The sequence below is a fragment of the Oculina patagonica genome, chromosome 11, assembly GCF_052425735.1.
Source record: "Oculina patagonica isolate OP01 chromosome 11, crgOcupat, whole genome shotgun sequence".
Classification (NCBI taxonomy): Eukaryota; Metazoa; Cnidaria; class Anthozoa; order Scleractinia; family Oculinidae; genus Oculina; species Oculina patagonica.
The window spans coordinates 15354957-15374397 of record NC_135768.1 but is presented as its reverse complement, the minus strand read 5'-3'; the positions used below and the strand labels follow the sequence as shown (position 1 = coordinate 15374397).

The window sequence follows — 19441 nt, the reverse complement described above, 5'->3', positions numbered from 1 at the left end:
TTTTATTCGTCATTTTATTATAAGTTGCCAACATTATACCAATTATACAACAGGGCGGTTTCCAATTGACTGTCAAAGTTATTATACGCATTTTCATGAGTTTGCGATAAGTAACCTTTTGAGGTGATGTTACACGGGACAACTTGCAACAACGATTTTTCGCGCAACACGGCGTCAACTTTTCGTGGTATGTTAAACGAGTCAACTTTTCGCGAAGCATCGTACAAAACGTACTTGGCAACATGCATGTTACACGAGACGATTTTCAGCGCAACGCCAACTCGAAACATTTCGCCCGCGCGTCCAGGCCATGTTGAACAGAATTCTGGGAAGGTGTTGCGCGAAAAATCAACGGCGACCCTGCTACACAAGTCAACTTTCTGAAGATTCGTCATTTTGCGTTGCAAGTTTTTGACTTGGTTTCAAAACCTCGCAACGTGTTGCCGAGTAAAATGTTGCGCAAAAAATCGTCCCCGGTACCATGTTACACGATTTTTGCGCAACAATGTTGCGCGAAAAATCGTTGTTGCAAGTTGTCCTGTGTAACATCACCTTTAAACTGGTTGAAAAAAACACGCACAAAAGCTAACACCAATCAGATTAAACGAAATGATTTCAGCCAATCAGGAGCGAAGCCAAAACCACACGCGACTTGCCTTACGCCGTTTTCCCGCGCTTGGTACGGGTTGCATGTTTTCCCGCGCTTGGTACGGGCTGCACGTTTTTGCTCTTGGTTCTGATTGGTTGATTACGTTACTTCCGCTTGTTCTAATTGGATAACTTCTGTTTTTCGGTTTTATGACAGCCGAAAGAAAACCGCTCTGACTACCTAAACTTCCGTGTTCAAAAATTGCGCGGCCCATTCGATCGCAATAATGGTGTTTGACAATTCCTCCTCGACTAGTGTCCAGGTGCTATTCTGAGTGCCATCGTTGACCGCGTCTATTAACGCATCGTTAAGGCCTGGGAATGTGGCACTCGCATAGGAGTTGTGGAGGCTTGGGGCGAAAATGGAATGCCTGCAAAAAAGAATCAAACAGGAGTTATTATATCGGCGAATCTTTGCTGGGATAATGTCACATTTTGCTCCATTAGCAATTGACTTTGCGTAGAGAAGGCACCAAGCTATAAACAAATTGACTTCATCAGTATGAAGTATCGTTGCACTTAGTAACTGGCGAAATGACTAGCTCTATGCGTGTAATATTGAACCCATCGTATTTCAAAAACCCAGAATTGCTTGGTGGCAAAAGCGCCAACGAGCCCATACATTCCTCCTAAAATGTCGAGTTTTTAAACTTGCATCACACAAAAGGTACTTAATACATCTGGCTCAAATGTGAGATTCAGTAATAGGGCAATGTCCTTTCAATACTCAGAGTCCATTTTTTTGCTCGATCAGAGACTGAAGCGCTTATGCTTATGAGGCATTTAATGTAAACCGTCAATCTAACAGCATAGTTACAACGTACCAGTATAGAGGCCTTCCAGGTAGTCCCTCGGGGTTAAGAAACGTCTTTTCCAGTCCTGTCAAACGGTCATTGACAACGGATAACGACCAAGGGCTAGAAAGGAAGAGATTTACAGGAGTTAAAAACTGCACATGCAACCTGTGGCATCACATGAATCTTCAGCTTGAGATGTCTGTGGTAATGTAAGGCTAGAAAGGCGCAGTGGCCAAATGGTTTGTGGGGCGGACTCTTTACTGAGATCGTTTTGGGCAAGACACTTTACTCTCACAGTGCCTCTCTACACCAAAATGAGTACCAGCAAACTGAAAGGGCGACTTGGCAAAATGCTAAGGGGTAACACTGTGATGGACTAACATCCCATCCAGGGAGAGTAGAAATATTCCTAGCCATTTCTTACTACGGGAACCGGTTTTTTTGGGTCACTACGCCCTGCCCTTTTTTGCAGAAAGCTTGAAGCACTTTCCTCGCTGCATACTTACTCATCAATGTTTACTTTCTCAATAAGGGACTGCATATTTTCTGCTCCTTCTTCAAACTTTTTAACAGCTTTATTCAAGTACTCTGAAAACAAATTTTATTATAAATTAAATGTATGTTGCTCTTTCACCGGCCATTCCCTTAACTGCAATAACTACAAGAAATAATTCCTCCTTTTTAAGTTTGAAACATTCATTAGTACAGTGCAACCCCGATATAACGATATGCCAAGGGAGCAGTGAAATTATATCGTTATATCGAGGTATCGTTATATCGAGACTCCCGATATAACGATATGGCCGTAAAATAGCCGAAAATATCGTTACATCGGGGTAAAATTAAAATGTACTTTTCTACTGCATATTATTTAATTAAACTTGTAATTAGTATCAAATAATTAAAGTTACAGGAAAACGCAGGAACAAAGGCATCGGCCTTGAAATCCCGGCAACGTATACGTTTGGTCACAAAAAGGAGTCAAAGATACTAAAATCGGGAGAACTATTAATGACAAGGACGGAGGATAAAGAGGCATCGTAAACTGAAAGCTGTTGACAGAAACGTTACAGATAACTGTACTCGATTTTATTAAATTCAATTTTTATTTAAATTGTAGTACTACTACTGTAATATCGTTATATCGGAGAAGATTTTACGCTCGGTCCGCTAAATTCTCATCGTTATATCGGGAATATCGTTATATCGTGGTTTTGTCCCATACATTTTACTGTAACTTTTGCCGGGACAAAGCATATTCATCGTTATACCGGGGATATCGTTACATCGAGGATCGTTATATCGGGGTTCCACTGTATAGCGCTCTAACGCTATTCTAAACTGTCTTTGTACTTGTACCTTTGTACAAAGAACTGAAAATCGAAATGTAATTGGGCTTTGTAAAGCAGCGCTTTTCTTTGGCAATTAGACATAATTTGCAATGGTGAAGAACGATCTTTTACACACTTGAATTTAATCATTCACTAGATAAACCAAAAATTGGTGCAATACATACTATTTGTGTCAAGACCACTGCTGGCAATAAACCATTCAATTGACTGACAACTCGCCAGAAGCTTGCTGAGCCCGCAGGTTAAGTCAGTAATGTTGCTAAATAACATGACATACGCTGATGGCCACAGCATGACGTCACATCCTTCCGGATACTCGTGTTTCGTGCTTCGTGCTTTTGTCGTGATTGGACAGTAAGCTTTTCGGAAATTTCAACGAAGATTTCCGACTTTCGTATCCCGACTGTTCCCGAGAATTCCGTAAACTGGCCCCAGTTGTTCATAAGTGATAATTAAAAGTGTAAAATGTAAGACAGCGACAAAAATGTTTGTCTCTCGGCGTCTGAATAACGAAAATGTTTCGGGTCAATCCGATAAGCATTTGGAAACTTTTTTCACGTCACAAAGTTTTATAATATGATCGCTTTGGCCGCGCGCCGAATGGAGCCATAACAACAAAACCTCAGGACTAGAAAAACTAGTTTTCACATCTTTTTTAACACTTGAAACTTTTTTGACATCACACATTTGAAACCTTCGATATATCGAAAAAGTCATGGACACTTTAAAACCACTTTTTAAAAACCCCTCTACGACAATTTACTTACCAAGAGAGATTCCTTTCTGAGCCAGAACACTTCCATATTTTTTCTGAATGTTCAGAGCACCCTTATTTAGTGCAGCAGCGTAATCTGAACTGTTGATTGGCAGAACAGGTGTCTCAGCCAATAGGAATGCAGTACTTGCCCACATCTGTGCTATGGCCAAGTGGGTGGTGAATTGAGGATCCACAAACTTCTTGACGTAGGCAAATGTGTCATGGATACTGTGGTAAGTTGGGTACGAGGAGATGTTATGAAATTGGTACTGCAAAAGACAAAAGCATGATCAAAATTAAAAAAAAAAGACACAAGAACTTTTTTTTTTTTAGTAGCTTTTATTTGAATGGTTACATACTAGGGTAATTTCGTCAACAGACAAAAAGTTAGAACCGCCTAGTATGTAGCAAAATAAACAGTACCGCATGAAAGCACTGCTCGATAGCTTTCAGTTGAATGGTCACATACTAGGGGTTTATCCACAGTCCTTAAAGTTAGAACCATCTTGTGCATGTGCAGCACAATAAACAGTACCACATGACAGTACTGCTCAATAGCCAGTGGCTGATCCAGACCTTCAGGTAAGTGGGGGGCCCAATCATCCAGACTCCAAGAATAAGAGGGGGAGGGGGAGGGGGCGCTCTCGAAAATAATTTTTCTCAGCCCTACAGGCCTTGGTTAAGCCTGAAAATAAGGTGGGGGCCCGGGCCCCTCCTCTAGATCCGCCACTGATAGCTTTCACCTGAATGGTCACACACTTCATCCACAGACTTAAAAGTTAGAACCACCTTGTACAGCTTAATAAACAGTACCACATGAAAGTACTGCTTAATAGCTTTCATTGAAATGGTCACACACTCGAGTTTCATATCTACAGACTTAAAAATTAGAACCACCAACAACGTACCATGTCAAAAACATATCTTATATCAGCTGACGGCACTCCAGATCTCTGACAAAATGGAGAGTAGTCGCTTCCTGATCCTAGAGGAGGAATCCTTGAAAAAGATAACACAACAATGAACTTTGTAATGAGAATGAAGAGACCACTGCGAGAAGAAAGTGCTTTGAAAAAAAAAATGGAGATTAGCAATGTTGGAATACTCACTTTGGGGTTCGTCCATCTGGAGCTGGAAATTTGTCCAACCAGTTGTCATAAACTGATTGGTTAATATTGAGAGGATTTTTCACCTGAAAGAGATCAAATTTATAAGCAAAATGTTTGGTCATTTTAGAGTTCAGGTTAGTACCCCTTAATGATGGCTGATAAAACGTTGTAAAGAACATCTAATCGAGAGACAGTGACGGCACTTTTGTGCTTGTTTTCTATCCATCTTACTGTTTACTAGATAATGCTCATAAAGGATATGTCAACTGACTGCTTGCATTTATAGTGAAAAACTTGCACTGATGCTCTGTTGCGGCCTTTGTGGTGTGCGCCTAGAAACAAAACCCTAAATATCTCTCAAGAAAGAAACAATCCTGTGAGGCATGTTATTAAATATGATCATAGGCATGCATGCCCATAGGCATGTAATGCATGCGAATAGCCCAGGCACATAGCCATATGCATATTTACCTGTTTTGATGCATTAAACAAAGCCTGATGAAGGAGAGGACTGGCTCGAACATAGAGACTGTAGTTTCCTAAAAATAAAAATGCAAATGTCATGAAAATGGACAACTACAGCAGTCTTAACAACTTTCAAATTCTATCGGCAAGTTTCTACTATTAGGGCGGGGTTGTACTTACAGAAATTAATGGTTACATTTTATTACTATACCTCTTATTGGGGAGTCAACATTCAGATACGCCACAGCTCTCTGGTATAACAAGTGAACATTGTCCTATAAAAAAACAAAAACACATAACCAAAGTGTGACTGCTAAATTAACAAACTTCAAAACAGATAATAACATAGGCAGCCCAGAACTGCAAAAAATGAAAGCGTGAAGTTGCTGCCATAGTAATTTAAGTGGTTTACAAACCTCCACCCACTCCGTTGATCCAAGCAGGCCATACTCTTCCCCACCCCAACTACAGAGAACAATGGATCGTCGCGGTCTCCACCCTGAAGAAAATAATCACATTGTTTTAGTTTGCTTTAGCTTGAGAACAGGCAGGAGCACTCAGCAGACAAAACAAGCTGATCATGAAAGGAAACTGGGAAGATGGCAGTAGTAGTAGTTGCCTTTATTTAAAAACACGATTTGGATAAAAGCTTACAGCTTGTGGGGTCGTGTAAATTAAAAGTATTAAAAGTTAAAATATTTACAATTAATTAGGCTATTTACATTTGTATTTGATTTTAAAATTAGTAAAAGTTAAAAATATTTAAACTTATAAAACTATTTACATTTGAATTAATTTAAAAACTAGCGCTAAAAGTAGGTAAAATCTTTTTGTTTAAAGTTAGTGGTTGACACAGATAAAACTTTAAAATTGAAATCAATAAAAACATCCGAAGATTTAAGCATGCGGACGAGGTCCTTTCAACGTGTCACATATGCCAGATCCTTATGTTTTGTTGATAGCGTGTTCCAGAGCACGGATCCTCGGTATGCTAAGGAGTCTTTCATGTATCGCGTGTTGAAACGCGGCACTATCAAAGATTCGCGTGCCCTAGCTGAGATCATAATTATGATCTCGCTTGACAATTATGCATCTACTTAAGATGGTGGGTAATGTGTCATTATATGCATTTTGCACGAGCTTCAACACGGCAAATTTGTAATGGAAATTAATATTTGTCCACGCAGACCGTTCTAGTACTTCGGTAGAAGCCATATCTTTAGGTAGATTATAGATAATTCTAGCGGCTCTACAGTGCAGTCTTTCAATGGAATGAATGAGTTCTGTATTGCAGCACGATCCCCACAGAACTAAGCCATAGTTCACAGAGGGCAATTATAACCCTGTGAACAAGCTAAACACATGTATTAAATTGATGCCACCATTCCAAAGACTGCATCACCTCTGACTGAATTGATCACTGATCACAAGTCCCCTTTATACATGTTCCTGGACACACTCACAAACAGAAAAGGGTACAGTACGTATTTCACTCATGATTTTTGTTGCAGAGTTTTATTATTGGAGGATTAAAGGTAAATAGAAGAGATAACTGTTTAACCAATGCAATAATTTTGCAGACTTCTCCGATTTTCCCTCAGCTTCACTTTCTGCTAATTTCCTGGCAGTAGAGGTTTTACTGACAGGCTAGGTTTATCATGGTCATGGTTGTCGTCGTCATTATCATCATCATCATTTAATTCTTTGTGCCATTAGTCACATAAGGTAATTTATTATTAGTTATTCCTAATAAATTTTAGTGCAGGCTCCATCACACAAGATAAAAATTGCTCACCTTTTCCATGTTAATAAATTACGTGTACCATTAGCAAATTGACATAGTTTACCTTGTTTGTATTTTATTCCAAGGACCTTCGCAATCTCCATCAAACAAGCTGTCCCACTTGAAGGGTCGATACCTCCAAATACCCAAGCATCTCTGTGATTTCCCAACAAAACTAACCTGTCTAAAAATGGCATGCCACAATTCAGTTAAATATGAGACATTATATATAACAATGAAACTTTAAAAGCAGACCATGATTCCTGATTGATCAGAAATTCCTGGCCAATAGTCCATTTTACAGTTGCCTGCCAAGTGACCTGGCCTTTGAATGGTAGTGAGGCTGGAGGTTACCTTGCATTGATATAAACCTCTCTGCTTTATCATGTAAATGAAACTAGTTTGCATCAAAACAGCATGATTAACACAACAAAAGCAGTGAGGTCTGTATCAAAACAAGGTCACATCCAGCCTCACTTCCATTCAAAGGCCACATCACTGAGCAGCAAATTGTAAAATGGACTATTTAGTAGCATCATTGCTTGGATGGGAAAGCTGGTCTTTTTTTAGTCAAGTCTCATCTAGAGAGGAACAGTAGCATAGTGATGAGTGTGAAGGAGCCTGGATTGACAGAATTTATACTACAGGGAGCAGAAACTACATGTATCATTAGACAGACTGAGCTTACCTGGCTCAACTGATCCTCTCAAAACAGCAATGACATTGTGAATATCTCTCCTTGTATGGTTGTTATTGGTCTCGACTTCCACTTTCCTGAGTGATGGTAATATTATAAAAAACTATGGCCTGTTGTCACCTGTTGACAGCTGGCGACCTAATATAAATGGTTAGCATTTGACTCCAGGTTCAGCTGTCTGGGTTAGAGTGCTGTCCACAATCTTACTCTTGCAGTGCTTCTATCATATCTCCACCCACAAGTATATATGGGAGTCTGTGGACTTTTATCTAAAGGAAACCTGAAAAATGTTGCAGGGGGTGGGAGGTGGGGGGGGGGGACGTTACCAGTGATCAAAGCATGAACATCTCATCCAGCAGGAATACAGTAATCTAAGTAGTTTCATGCTACCACAATAAGGATGACCTCTGCTGCATGGGCCACTTGGTCTTTAAGAAGACAATTTAAAGCGCATTCTGCAGGGTTGTCAGCAGGTTTTTGAGTAGCAGGTTCCACCCAAAAAGTAGGCGGCTGGGGTTTGTGTGGAGTCGCAAAGCGGCTTGACACGATGCACACTGCACATTGTTTGGGGAGAGTATGGGAGGGGTTGTTCCCCCCCCCCCTCCACTTTGGGAAAATTTTTGAAATGCAGAGATGCAATATGGGGCTATTTTGGGCAAAAATTGTTTAGATGGTTTTCCAACTCTTATTTGGTGTTATAGTTCTGGAATGTACTTTAATAAGATAGTGATAACTGAAGTCGTGTATAACAGTCACCATTGTTTCAACGGCGTTTACAACTTCTATCCCTAAAAAACGAAAATAATGAGACTTGCGTAAAAACCGGCCTTTTCCAATAAGTTATTCTCAAATTCGGTGTTCATATAAATGACACATCAAAAAGGTCAGGGAGGCAATAAAAAAAACTTTCGTTCCTTTTCCTATTAGTATAAGACTTCTTTCATCAAAAGTACTATTATCAAATTGTCCTTTTAAAAATGTAAAAACCGAGTGAGAATAAAAACTTATCAAAAACTAATTACTGTAACAGAAGTTACGTTATGTCTAGCGGATAAGATTGGCAATCCCGCATTCAGAATTTTTCCACTTTATAATTTTCGATATTTTGGCGCATAATTTGAACAAATTTCTTTCAAACTCAGTGGTCACTGGTGACTACACATCTGCCAGGTTACTAATTAAGCAGCCAAGTTCGAAGCATGAACGATGGAAAGATGTTTACCTTGAGCGAATTTTACGTCTTATATTAGCAAGGAATCTCACCTCTTTACTCGAAAATTGTGCCAAGGAGTATAAGCAACTTTTAAACATTCAAATTCTGTAAGGAGAACTGTCCTTTAATTGATGACTGCGTCTTTTTAACTCCGGAACTCACGGTGCATCTTATAACCGAGTGTTTTGGGAAACTTTTCAGTTTGGAAACTTAGCATGACAAAGTTGCTAAGTTTGGGTCCGAGTGCACCTTATAACCAAGAAACTACGGTAAACATTTTTTATTCCCTGCTATCCAATTTGGTTTCAAACAAATTATTGACTAAACAATTTTTTTCATTTTTATTTCTCCAATATCACGCTCAGAACTGACCAACAAGGGTTCGGAGTAGCCGGCGCAGTATTCAGAATAGCCAGTGAAATGCGCCGGTTGCCAGCTTATTTTGACAACCCTGATTCTGATTGAATCGCTTTATGCTTAGGGTGAGTTTTTTACCCACAATTCTAGAATGGGAATGGTTGGTACAGAATGCTAGGAATAATTCGGATTGCCTGCATAAAAAATCGGCCATGCGTGGTCCTGGCATGAGTAAACATTGCGTAACAAATATGGTGGCCTAAAAAGAGGCTGTCATTGCAGCCATTATCAAATCAATTTGTCTACTTTATAAAGAGAAGGAAGAAAGTATGGAGACCGAAATGGATTTGCAGAATGTTCTGGCAGTGCTTTTTACAAAGGAGAGGAGACACATCCTCAAATCGCGGCTATGTCGTCTGCCATCTTGGATTTTCATTCGCAACATTCTGTTCATTCTGCCCCTGGGAGCAGAATGGGCAAAATGGTGTTCTGTCCATTCCGGAATAGGAATGCGGAATAGAAAAATGTGCGCATTTCACATTCTGGCGGCCATTCTTATTTCAGAATTGTGAATGAAAAAACATGCCCTTAATTTAACAAATTTTGACAAAATGCACAAACCATTCCAGTACAGTGGAGATCTTACCAGTCTGTGTAGTTATCAGAGAATCCTGGACCAAGGCGATAAGTAATTTTCAGCCCACCCTGCCAGTCATCTGGAGCTTTATCTCCACCAAGAAGCCTGTGTGATAAAAAAAAAACACCTTTTTGAATCATAAAATACTCCTTTACATACTGTCAATGATCGGGTCGTCACAAATTAAAGTGCGAGGCAACGAGGTGTGTGATCCATTCCAGTTAGCCTAAATAGCACTTTGGTTAGCCTAGATTGCACTCAGTTAGCCTAAAAAGCATTCCGGTTAGCTTAATTGGGAAGTTTGCGGTTAGCCTTTTCATTAGGAGAAGTGATTTCTGCCTCGCATGCTTCGCATGCCTAGCTGCCTTGCCACCTTGCCTTGCACGCCTCGCACCTTGCACATTTGAAAGACTCAAATGATCTGTTTGTGAGAGTGGGAAAACACACATTTATGGTGGCTGCTCCTAAACTATGGAATGTACTGCCAGCATCAGCAGTTTAATCTTGACCACAGAAATTTGATGTTGATCATTCTTTTGAATGACATGATATTTTTTAATAATGATCGTCACAATTTTTTCTATATGATTCCTTGGATAGCAATCATAATAACGTTATAAATATGATTATTATTGTTATCAAACCTCAGAAAGTGTTCTGCATCTTCAGCAGAAATTGGATGAGCAGGAATGTAAGGCATCTTGATTTCAGCTGTGCTTTTCCGAAATATACCATCTGTACAAAAAACACAAAGTGACTGTCATAATCATTCTTAGTAAAACATACAACCCTCAGTGAATCTGAGCAACTATCAAACTTCTAATAATCTGTGGTTGATCAATTTCTGTCTTTTTCTAAAGCCATCTTTGTTCAAATTTTAAATTTTCAAATCTTTTAAAAATTTCAAATTTTAAAACAATTATAATAAAGTTTACCGGTAATTTATAGCCAATTTATTAACAAAAAGGCTTAAATAGAAAACTGAAAAAGTTACTCCTGCCTCCCAGCAAATTCACATCCCATATAGACAGACTGTAAAATAGTATTCCAGAAATGAATTGAAATTCTCTTTGTTAAAAATTTAACCAATCAAGTCATATGTCTCCAGAGCCACTTGTTCCTCGTGCCCCATGCTCTGTGGGCTAAGACGGACAAGCATCTCTGGGGATGAGAATGTGATTTTAGTATACAAATCCTTTATTTATAATGAGTTTGTTCGTAGCACGAGTCAAGTTCGAGCCCGAGTCAAGTTCGAGTCACGAGTCAAGTTCGAGTCAAATGTTATTTTTTTTCTCACCTTTTCTTTTTTAACAAGATCTTTTGACTAGAACTATTAATGTCAAAATATGTCGCAGAGGTAAATTAAGACCTCATCAGCGATAGCAGTTATGTTTTTCACACGACAAAGTTTTCCGATCCAGACGCGATCGCGAAGACCTATTTGTATTTTGAAACGATATATAGCTTTAAACTACCGGTATTCTTTGCTCTGCCATTCAATTCTATGTTAATAGAACTTTTCCGGAATGAATTTCATCGCTCTTCTATAGGCTTTTGCCAGTGGCTTCTTAGAGGCCTTTCTTGGGCGACAAGAATTTTTTTCTTTTTACGCGAAATTAACATCGCATTCTATTTCGAGAAGCGGCGACCGACTCGTTTTCAATTAGTGATATTTTGACGCACAGTTGGAATTCATATAATTTTTGTTCCATTTTTTTATTTGATTCAGATTAACTTTTTTTCGGGCATCTCCGAATTTGGCATCAGTCTTGCGTTACTTGCGACTTGAGAGAAATGGAGCACTTGCATAATTACCGTCGGTGTGTACCGGAGTCCCAGAAATGGGGAAAACAATTTTTTCAGTGAACTTGTTTTGTCTTGACTCCTGATGTATTCAATTTGTGCTGAAAAAGTGAAAGAATCAACAAATGTCTAGATATTTTCGAGTAATGCCTTTTAACTGTATAGCTGGAATCAAGCAAGCTTTGAAAAAAGCGTGACCTTTGCCCACTTTTGTCATATTTTAGACGTCACGTCACGGTTGGTGTTTGTTACTAATATTTCGGCCGCCGCTTGTCCATTCGCTTACGCAGGCAACGTTTAAGTTCCCTTGTTAAGTGTTTTTTAAATATAGTTTTTGTGTCGTTGAAGTGGAACCTCAGCCTCAGTTGTGAGTAATTAATACAAGTAGGAAACTGTAACGATTAAATTCACTGAGATTCCAAGGAATGTTTTCTTCTTTGAAAAGCAGCTGCGAACCGATGAAGGAATCAGCTCTCGCAATGGGCATTTAGAGCCAAATCTTGCTGTTCCTGCACTTCTGGTACAACATTTTGCATGTAACACAGCAATTAAAAGCAATTAAAACCAAAAGACCAAAATATAAATTAAAAAAAAAATTGACTCGAACTTGACTCGTGACTCGAACTTGACTCGTGGTACGAACAAACTCATTTATAATTGCCCTGTTTTTGCACCCTACTCAAGGAGGCAAAAAAGCCACAAAATAGTCAGATGTTGAAAAGGGGTACCTTAAGATTTGGGTGTGGTCAGGGAAGGGGTTCTTATACAGTACCTGCCTCAATTAGTGAAATAATACTGAATATTTACACAGTCCACACCTTTGGAAGGATATCTTGGAGTCAGGGGATCCCCAGTACCAATCAGAATTGATCCACGCTGTACACCTGACCTAGGAAGCCACCATCCATGGGGATAAAGATCTTCATCTGGGACGGGTGCAAAATCTTGAGGGTCATTGTATATCAGAATGGCTTTTGCTCCAAACTTCTGTGCATTGGTTACCTGGAATAGTAGGTGTTGGTAATCGATAAAGTCCTACTTGGGTCAAACTGGCCCATATTAAAGCTGGATGTGAATATTGATGCTCCCTATGAATTGAATACCACTCCAACACCACCAACCACCCCTCTCCCCACCCTTCTACCAACAGTGTCAGATTACCCAAATAGTTTGCTGGTATCTATTTAATCTGGTCAATCTGAAGTAAATTCTTTACAAGTACTAATCATTATGGCCACTACTTCTAGCCCCCACTGAAAAGCATTAATTTCATCAGATGCACTATATGCAGAAAGGAAGTATCCATGGTAACCCTGGAAGTGGGAACCACCCAAACAAGCAGCTGCTAGCAAGCACCATCACACTAAAACTTGCCTGAAGGAATACTTACGGCCTCTTTATGAGAGTTTCCGTCCCGAGATGACTTTTGTCCCGGGATGAATTCATCGCTTGGGGGAGCAGGGATGGCACAGTGGTGAGAGCATTCAGGGATGGCGCAGTGGTGATAGCGCTCGCCTTCCACCAACGTGGCCCGGGTTCGATTCCAGCCCGGTGCCATACGTGGGTTGAGTTTGTTGTTGGTTCTCGTCCTTGCTCCGAGGGTTTTTCTCCGGGGTCTCCGGTTTTCCTCCCTCCACAAAAACAGCACTCCAAATTCCAATTCGACCTTGGATGCACGTACACGTCTTAACGAGCTCCTGAGCTCTTCCACGTCACGTGGGTAAATAAATTACATTACATCGCGGTGCCCGGTCATTTTTTTGTTGCTGTCTATATGATTTCATCCTGGGATGAACTCATCCCAGAACGATTTCATCACTGTCGCAAACACAATGAAATGTCATCCCGTGATGAAATGTGACGAAAAGCGCCATGTAAACAGTCTTTCCAGGATAAAATGTACTGTAAGCATGGGCGAGGTGATTTCAACTTGGGCGGGACGCCTTATGTCCCGGCATCCCAGGATAAACACGCTCATCCTGGGACGAAACTCATCTCGGCTCTCGTGTAAAGAGGCCCTTAGTAGATACCAGCAGGCCAAGAGGGAGGGGTCAGGAAGAGAGGGTGCAAGAATCTGCAAAGTTTTGCTAGCATGAACAGCAATTTGATCTGCAACAATCAGCTGAATGAGCTGCACATGTATTGCAATGCCCAACAAAAGCTCTGTGAATCCCCCATGGGCCTTCCAACAGGTCATGTACTGTACAGGGGAAAGACTGCTGGCCATTTTATTTGAGTTTAGCTTTGCCTAAATGACATTTAACCATATGAAATTTAGGGGCCCCCTTCACTCTGAACCCTCTCTCGGTCCTGCTTTTCAAGCAATAAGGGACTAATCTTCACTTTAGTCCCCAGCCCTCTTTTGAGCTCCTCTAGATCTGCCACCAAAATGGACTATTCCTGATTATTACCTTGTCACCTCTGAAGACATGTCCGTATCTTGCAATGACAATCTTGCCAGAACAGTTGATGTTCATTTTGAGCAACAACTGGAAATCATCAAATCTTCCATAATTGACATAAACCAGGTCACCCTGAAAGGTAGCCCAAATAATGTATAATAAGTTACACTAAGGAAAACTAATCCTGTAAACATGATCAAGAGGTAATTATTGGCTAAGTGAAGCTTGAGATTGTCGGATGAAAAGGTCAAGCCTCTGTACATACTGTGACTATAGACTGCATTACAAACTTAAAATTTGAGGACTTTACTGTTAGTTAAGAGGTGAAGCCTGAACTAATAATTTTGTCATTATTTCAGTGTGTTGTTTTCTTGCATATTAATATAACAATAAAGCAAATTAAAAATCTTTGTTTCAGTTATCATTGTGTGGAAATTAAAATACATGTGTCCTTTTCCAGTATCTTCTATTTTATGCAGCAAAAACAATCTGATTTTAAGTCTGGGGTTAAACTCCTAGTGTGACCATTCAAATGAAAGCTATTGAGCAGTACTTTCTTGTGGTACTTTTAATTATGCTGTACAACATGTTTCTAACTTTTAATTCTGGGAATAAACTCCTAGTGTGTGACCATTCAAATGAAAGCTACTGAGCCATACTTTCATGTGGAACTATTCATTACGCTGTTCAGGGTTACTGGACAGGTGGTTCTAACTTTTAAGTCTGTGGATCAAAACGAATGCTGAACAAGGTAATCTGTGGACTGCGGATGAAACCTATAATCAGCCTATTGCATTTGGAAGTAGCTAGTACTTTAAGCCTTCTAACTGTGGATGAAACCCTAGTTTGTGACCATCCAAATAAAAGCCATTGAGCAGTACTTTTATTAACTAGTATTTTTAAGCAGTTCTTGATCTGCACCTCATATCACTGGCACTGTTAATTACCTTTTCTTTCCCAGAAGGAGAGTAAGCACTAAATGGAGGTAATGCATCTGGTGATTCTTCTGAGGGTTCCAAAACCTTCTCTTGTTTTGCCGTTCTATACATGACAGTTCCGTTTCCATCTTGAAGAGAAGCTCCATTTATCTTCCCTTTCTCAGGGAAAGAGAGAAGTACATTATACCTGATCAATTTCACATCAAACCCATAACCTGTCCATTGATCCTTTATGATATGAGCTAATTCTGTATTTCTAGTAGAGCTTGCATGATGAGGTTTAAGTGTCAAATTCCTGAAAAAATAGTGGTTACAGTTAGCAAAACCTCCTTGTTGGAGATGCGATGGACAAAATGGTTAGCACCCTAGACTCTGGCAGCCTATACATGTTCAAGCTCTTGCTTGGGTCATTGTGTTTGCAATGAACCTATCAATGTTAATTAAGCCGGAGGTAGTCGGGGAGGGGGGGGGGGAGGGGGGAAGCTGGGTATTTTCTGGCATTTGAACTTGGCAGAGATTTTCTGTTCAAATGCCCCACAACAGGGCATTTGTGGATGGTAAAACATCACCATAAAACTTCAATAAAATTTTGTTAGAAAGACCACTAAAAAGGGCAATCATCCACACTATAGGTATTCAAATCCTCTGCGTATGCTGGCCCCTTCCCCCTGCCTCCCCTTTAACATTGATAGGTGCATAAGAAAATAGTATACCATATTTATTCGATTAAGCGCCCAACCTCAAATAAGCGCCCACCTCAAATAAGCGCCCACCTCAAATAAGCGCCCACCCTGCTAAGGTAAGAAAAGTTAATAAGCGTCCAGCCTCGAATAAGCGCCCACCCCCCACCCCACAAAAAAACTGAAGTGCACAGGAGGAGTATTGAATATTGAAATTGACTAAGTACTACATGTACTAAGAAGACTTCCCCCATGACCACGTTTTCTTAGTATTTTACAGAAACTTTCAATGAACAGTTAAAATTCTGCTTTGGTACATCTTCACGTTTTATTGTTATTTATTGTTTGTTACAAAAATAAACTTACTATTTGCTGAAAATAGTGACAATTTAATAAGTGCCCACCTCGAATAAGCGCCCAGTCTCAAGGTCCAAAAATTTAATAAGCGCCCAGGGCGTTTAATCGAATAAATACGGTATAGAGGTTTTCAATTTGGGCCCAGGTTCACTTATTTAAGCTGATGAGCTGATGGATCCTTGAGCAGGAAGGATTGATGTAGTGGAAACCTTTTAGATATATTATCTGGCAAATGGGTATTTTTGAAGGGTGTGGGGGAGTTCCATTTTTTATTTGTAACCCCCATAAAGATGGCAGGAGTCCAAATCCTCAATTTTTTGTTGGCACCCTTTGAAAAATGAAATACAGTGTTGATTTTTTGGCAGCACCTTTGGAAAATGTCCGAAGGGTCCAAATTTTGTTGTCTTCTTTGAAGAAAAAATCCGACCCCCCCCCCCCCCCCATGCAAAAAACCGTCACCCTTGAGAGGGTTGAGGGGGGTGCCGTAAAAAAAGAAGGAACGTCCCAGAGGGTGTATGGAAACAAGACCTCATTGTACTTTTTTAACTTTATTTTCTTGTCATGTTCCACGTATTTCACATTTATATCGAAATAAAAAAAAATACGCTCATATACCAAATGAAATTGCAAACATTTATACTTGACTCCGCCTCCAATCCAACATGCATTAATCCCATGGTGATATGTGTCGTGCTTCGATCGCTCTTTCGATCGCGCACGCATGGGAAATTTCCAAAACGATTAACGACAGATTGATTTTATGTTAGCATCTCTGTCTTAAGAGCAAATATTGATATTTAAACATCAAATAAGCGTAATCGATTGCTAAACAAACCTCAAATTGCGTTCGATGTTCTCCGCAGACATTTCGGCCAAAACGTCCTGAAGTCGAATTCGGGAAGGAACCGGCGTTGAAGTCGGTGAAACATCTCCATTTTTCTTGCATTTAGAAACAGTTCTTCGTACCATATATCCAGCGATAAATGCAGCAACTATAAGACCAACTACAACAACTATTCCAGCAACTCGGACGACATTGCAACGTGAGCTACTCTTGTTTTTGAGAATAATCGTAGGCTGAGCGAAGCTTTCCTCTTCAGGGTGCAGTTCCATTTTGGCATCGAACAGGTACGAAGTGTCAGGTTTATCCATGTGATCACGCTTTAAGAGCCAAATTCAAAGAATTTTGAATTAATCCTGGGAATTTCCAACAAGGGACTGCATGACTTCCAAAGAAAATGTGTGATGGAAATTAGCGACCACGCCTTCTCGCAGATGGCGAAGTTCTCGCGGTTCTAATCCGCGCGCAGTTAGCGAATAAACGCAAAAATTAATATTTGATTTACGTCAAGTCAAAACACGAAATTTGAAGACGTTTGTTCGAAATCACGAATTTTTAATGGCATTGAGTGGATTTTAGCAAAAACGCCCACGTTTGGATGTAAGATACTTGGAGATAGAAAACCGTTTTTTTTTTGGGCGAAAAAATTCCATCTGGAATAATCGATTATGTAGAGAATAATAATAACTCATTTATTGTACTTTGCATTTTAAAGTGATTATTTATTAAAATCCAAATAAAGTATACCGCAGAAAAAGTTTTTTTCCTACTCAAACACGAAGTTGAAACATGCGACAGAAACTAGCTACTTTGAAAACATACTTTGCAAATATATTTTTTCCAGTGAAGAATATTAAAAGTGTTTTTAAAACATTTTTTATTGTAAAAATTTTCTATCTGTTTGCGGCATTCTGTTTGCAGACTTAAAATCCCATAGGAAAGATTAAAGAAACGCGAGATGGCTTTGCTATTTTACATTTAATTCTCAATTGTCATTTTAATTTTTACCAATTACTAAAACTGTTACAGTTTAACAAGTTTTCAATCGTAACTAGTATATGAAAAAATCTTTATTATTATGATTCCAAAACGGATGTTCAGTAAGCGTACCTTACTGAAGACAGTTTTATCGGTATTATTTTGTTCAAATAATTGAAAACTACCGAGTTTTATTACGGCATTGTTATGACACAGGCTTAAAAAAACAGAAATTTCTCATAAAAGCTCAAACCGTCGACCGTCGGTTAGCCATTTTTCTGGTATTTTTAAAATTATTTAGACAAAATACCCTATTTCTGAAGATGAAGAAAGCATTTGCTCACATTTATAACAGGGCAGAAGCCAGACTTTAGGCATAGACGAGGCAAATACCAAAAAAAATTGAAATCTTCAAGCTCTGAAACCCTTTTTTCAATATTTTTTATGTGGTTTTCTTCAGAAAATATAATCTTGTTCGAATAGGGATTATTTTCCTAAATAAAGGTATTTAGTTTTTCGATTTGGGTTAAAATCTAGACGAGACAAGTACCTCGTCTCTTCCTCTTGCTAGGTACAGCCCTTTCAGATATTTTTCTAGCATATATGCAGGGACCGTTATATAAAATAAAGCGAGCGAAACGAATCTCTAAAAAGACTAAAAATTAAATATTGAAAAATAAGCGCCAAAATTGCTAAAAAAAGAAAGGTAAAAAGCAGCTATTGATTTTCGCAGTGTTTGTAGTGGACAGTGTTTAGAATCGCTTAACTTTTCAATTCAAGCAGTGAAGCACTTAGCCCTGGGCATTTACTTTCGACAAAGACGACTCTCTCTCGGTGTCACAATGTGGATCTTCGCACACATATCACTAGTTATAATGTGTATCCCCCTCCAATATGGTGGCCAGTAAAATGTATACCCCGTGCCCCCCCTCCCCCCCATTTATACCTGGAAATTGTTATGCCATATAAAAGGAGGACTTCGTTTAAAATACAATTTTGAAAATCGTCATGTTTTTTTTTTTTTTTTTGCGTCACATACATGAAGCTGCAGAAAACTTGACAAGGCAGTGGATTTGCAAAATAATATTTTCACTTACCCAGGTTGTAAATTCAACGCTGGAAAAGCAAGAAAAAATTAAAATATGTTCTCGCCATTTTTTCCAAATTAGCCGTAAACATCTTGCAATATAGTTTTACATGTCGTGTAAGCTTATATCTCTCCATTTGCCAAAATCGCGCACAAACTGTGGTCGTGACAATATCACACGACGCGAACTATTTGCTTAGCGATCGATATAATTTTAAATCATACCGTGAATTTCCTTCCTTTCTCGTAATAGCCCTTCGAGTCCTTCGATCCCATGGATATCGGACTTGGAGCTACGGTATCGTTCTGATATTTTCATTTGTTGTAGTCGCGACGAATTTAGTCGTCACATCCACCTCGTTAGAAAACGGGAAAATATTGCTCACTAGTGTACTCCTGAAGTTTACTCTTCAAAACACTAAAAAATTCATGCAATTGCCCGCATGTAAATTATTCAGGCTCCAGTAAAATGGGAATTTGGATCACTGGTACTGGGAATCACAAACAAATAAACAAAAGAACTGGGACTGGGATTTGAAA

General features: G+C 39.3%; 2 protein-coding genes across 2 annotated transcripts in view; both read right to left on the bottom strand.

Annotated features, from left to right (window-relative positions):
* Positions 1 to 17801, bottom strand: part of LOC144630361 (regulator of G-protein signaling 7-like) — a 74659-nt gene extending 56858 nt beyond the window's left edge. The window contains exon 1 of the mRNA XM_078488722.1: positions 17792 to 17801. The gene's annotated coding sequence lies outside the window, so the exon portion shown is untranslated. The remainder of the gene's footprint in view (positions 1 to 17791) is intronic.
* On the bottom strand, positions 560 to 19287 carry LOC144630330 (putative N-acetylated-alpha-linked acidic dipeptidase). Its single transcript, XM_078488682.1, has 18 exons — positions 19127 to 19287; positions 16831 to 17156; positions 14968 to 15253; positions 14030 to 14152; positions 12437 to 12620; positions 10460 to 10550; positions 9825 to 9920; positions 7600 to 7685; positions 6976 to 7095; positions 5545 to 5627; positions 5340 to 5403; positions 5135 to 5202; positions 4664 to 4746; positions 4463 to 4553; positions 3565 to 3823; positions 1952 to 2033; positions 1473 to 1565; positions 560 to 1019 (listed from the first exon to the last, which is right to left on the bottom strand). The coding sequence occupies exons 1-18, from the start codon at positions 19175 to 19177 to the stop codon at positions 830 to 832; spliced, it is 2376 nt and encodes a 791-aa protein (XP_078344808.1). The 5' UTR covers positions 19178 to 19287; the 3' UTR covers positions 560 to 829.
* Positions 19288 to 19441: the final 154 nt, after the last annotated feature.

Coding starts and splice junctions, on each gene's coding strand:
- LOC144630330 (XM_078488682.1), bottom strand. CDS start 19,177: ATGGGATCGAAGGACTCGAAGGGCTATTACGAGAAAGGAAGGAAATTC. Junction 14,153..14,967: donor CTCCTTCTGGGAAAGAAAAG/GTAATTAACAGT, acceptor GCTACCTTTCAG/GGTGACCTGGTTTATGTCAA. Junction 5,404..5,544: donor GATCAACGGAGTGGGTGGAG/GTTTGTAAACCA, acceptor GTTTTTTTATAG/GACAATGTTCACTTGTTATA.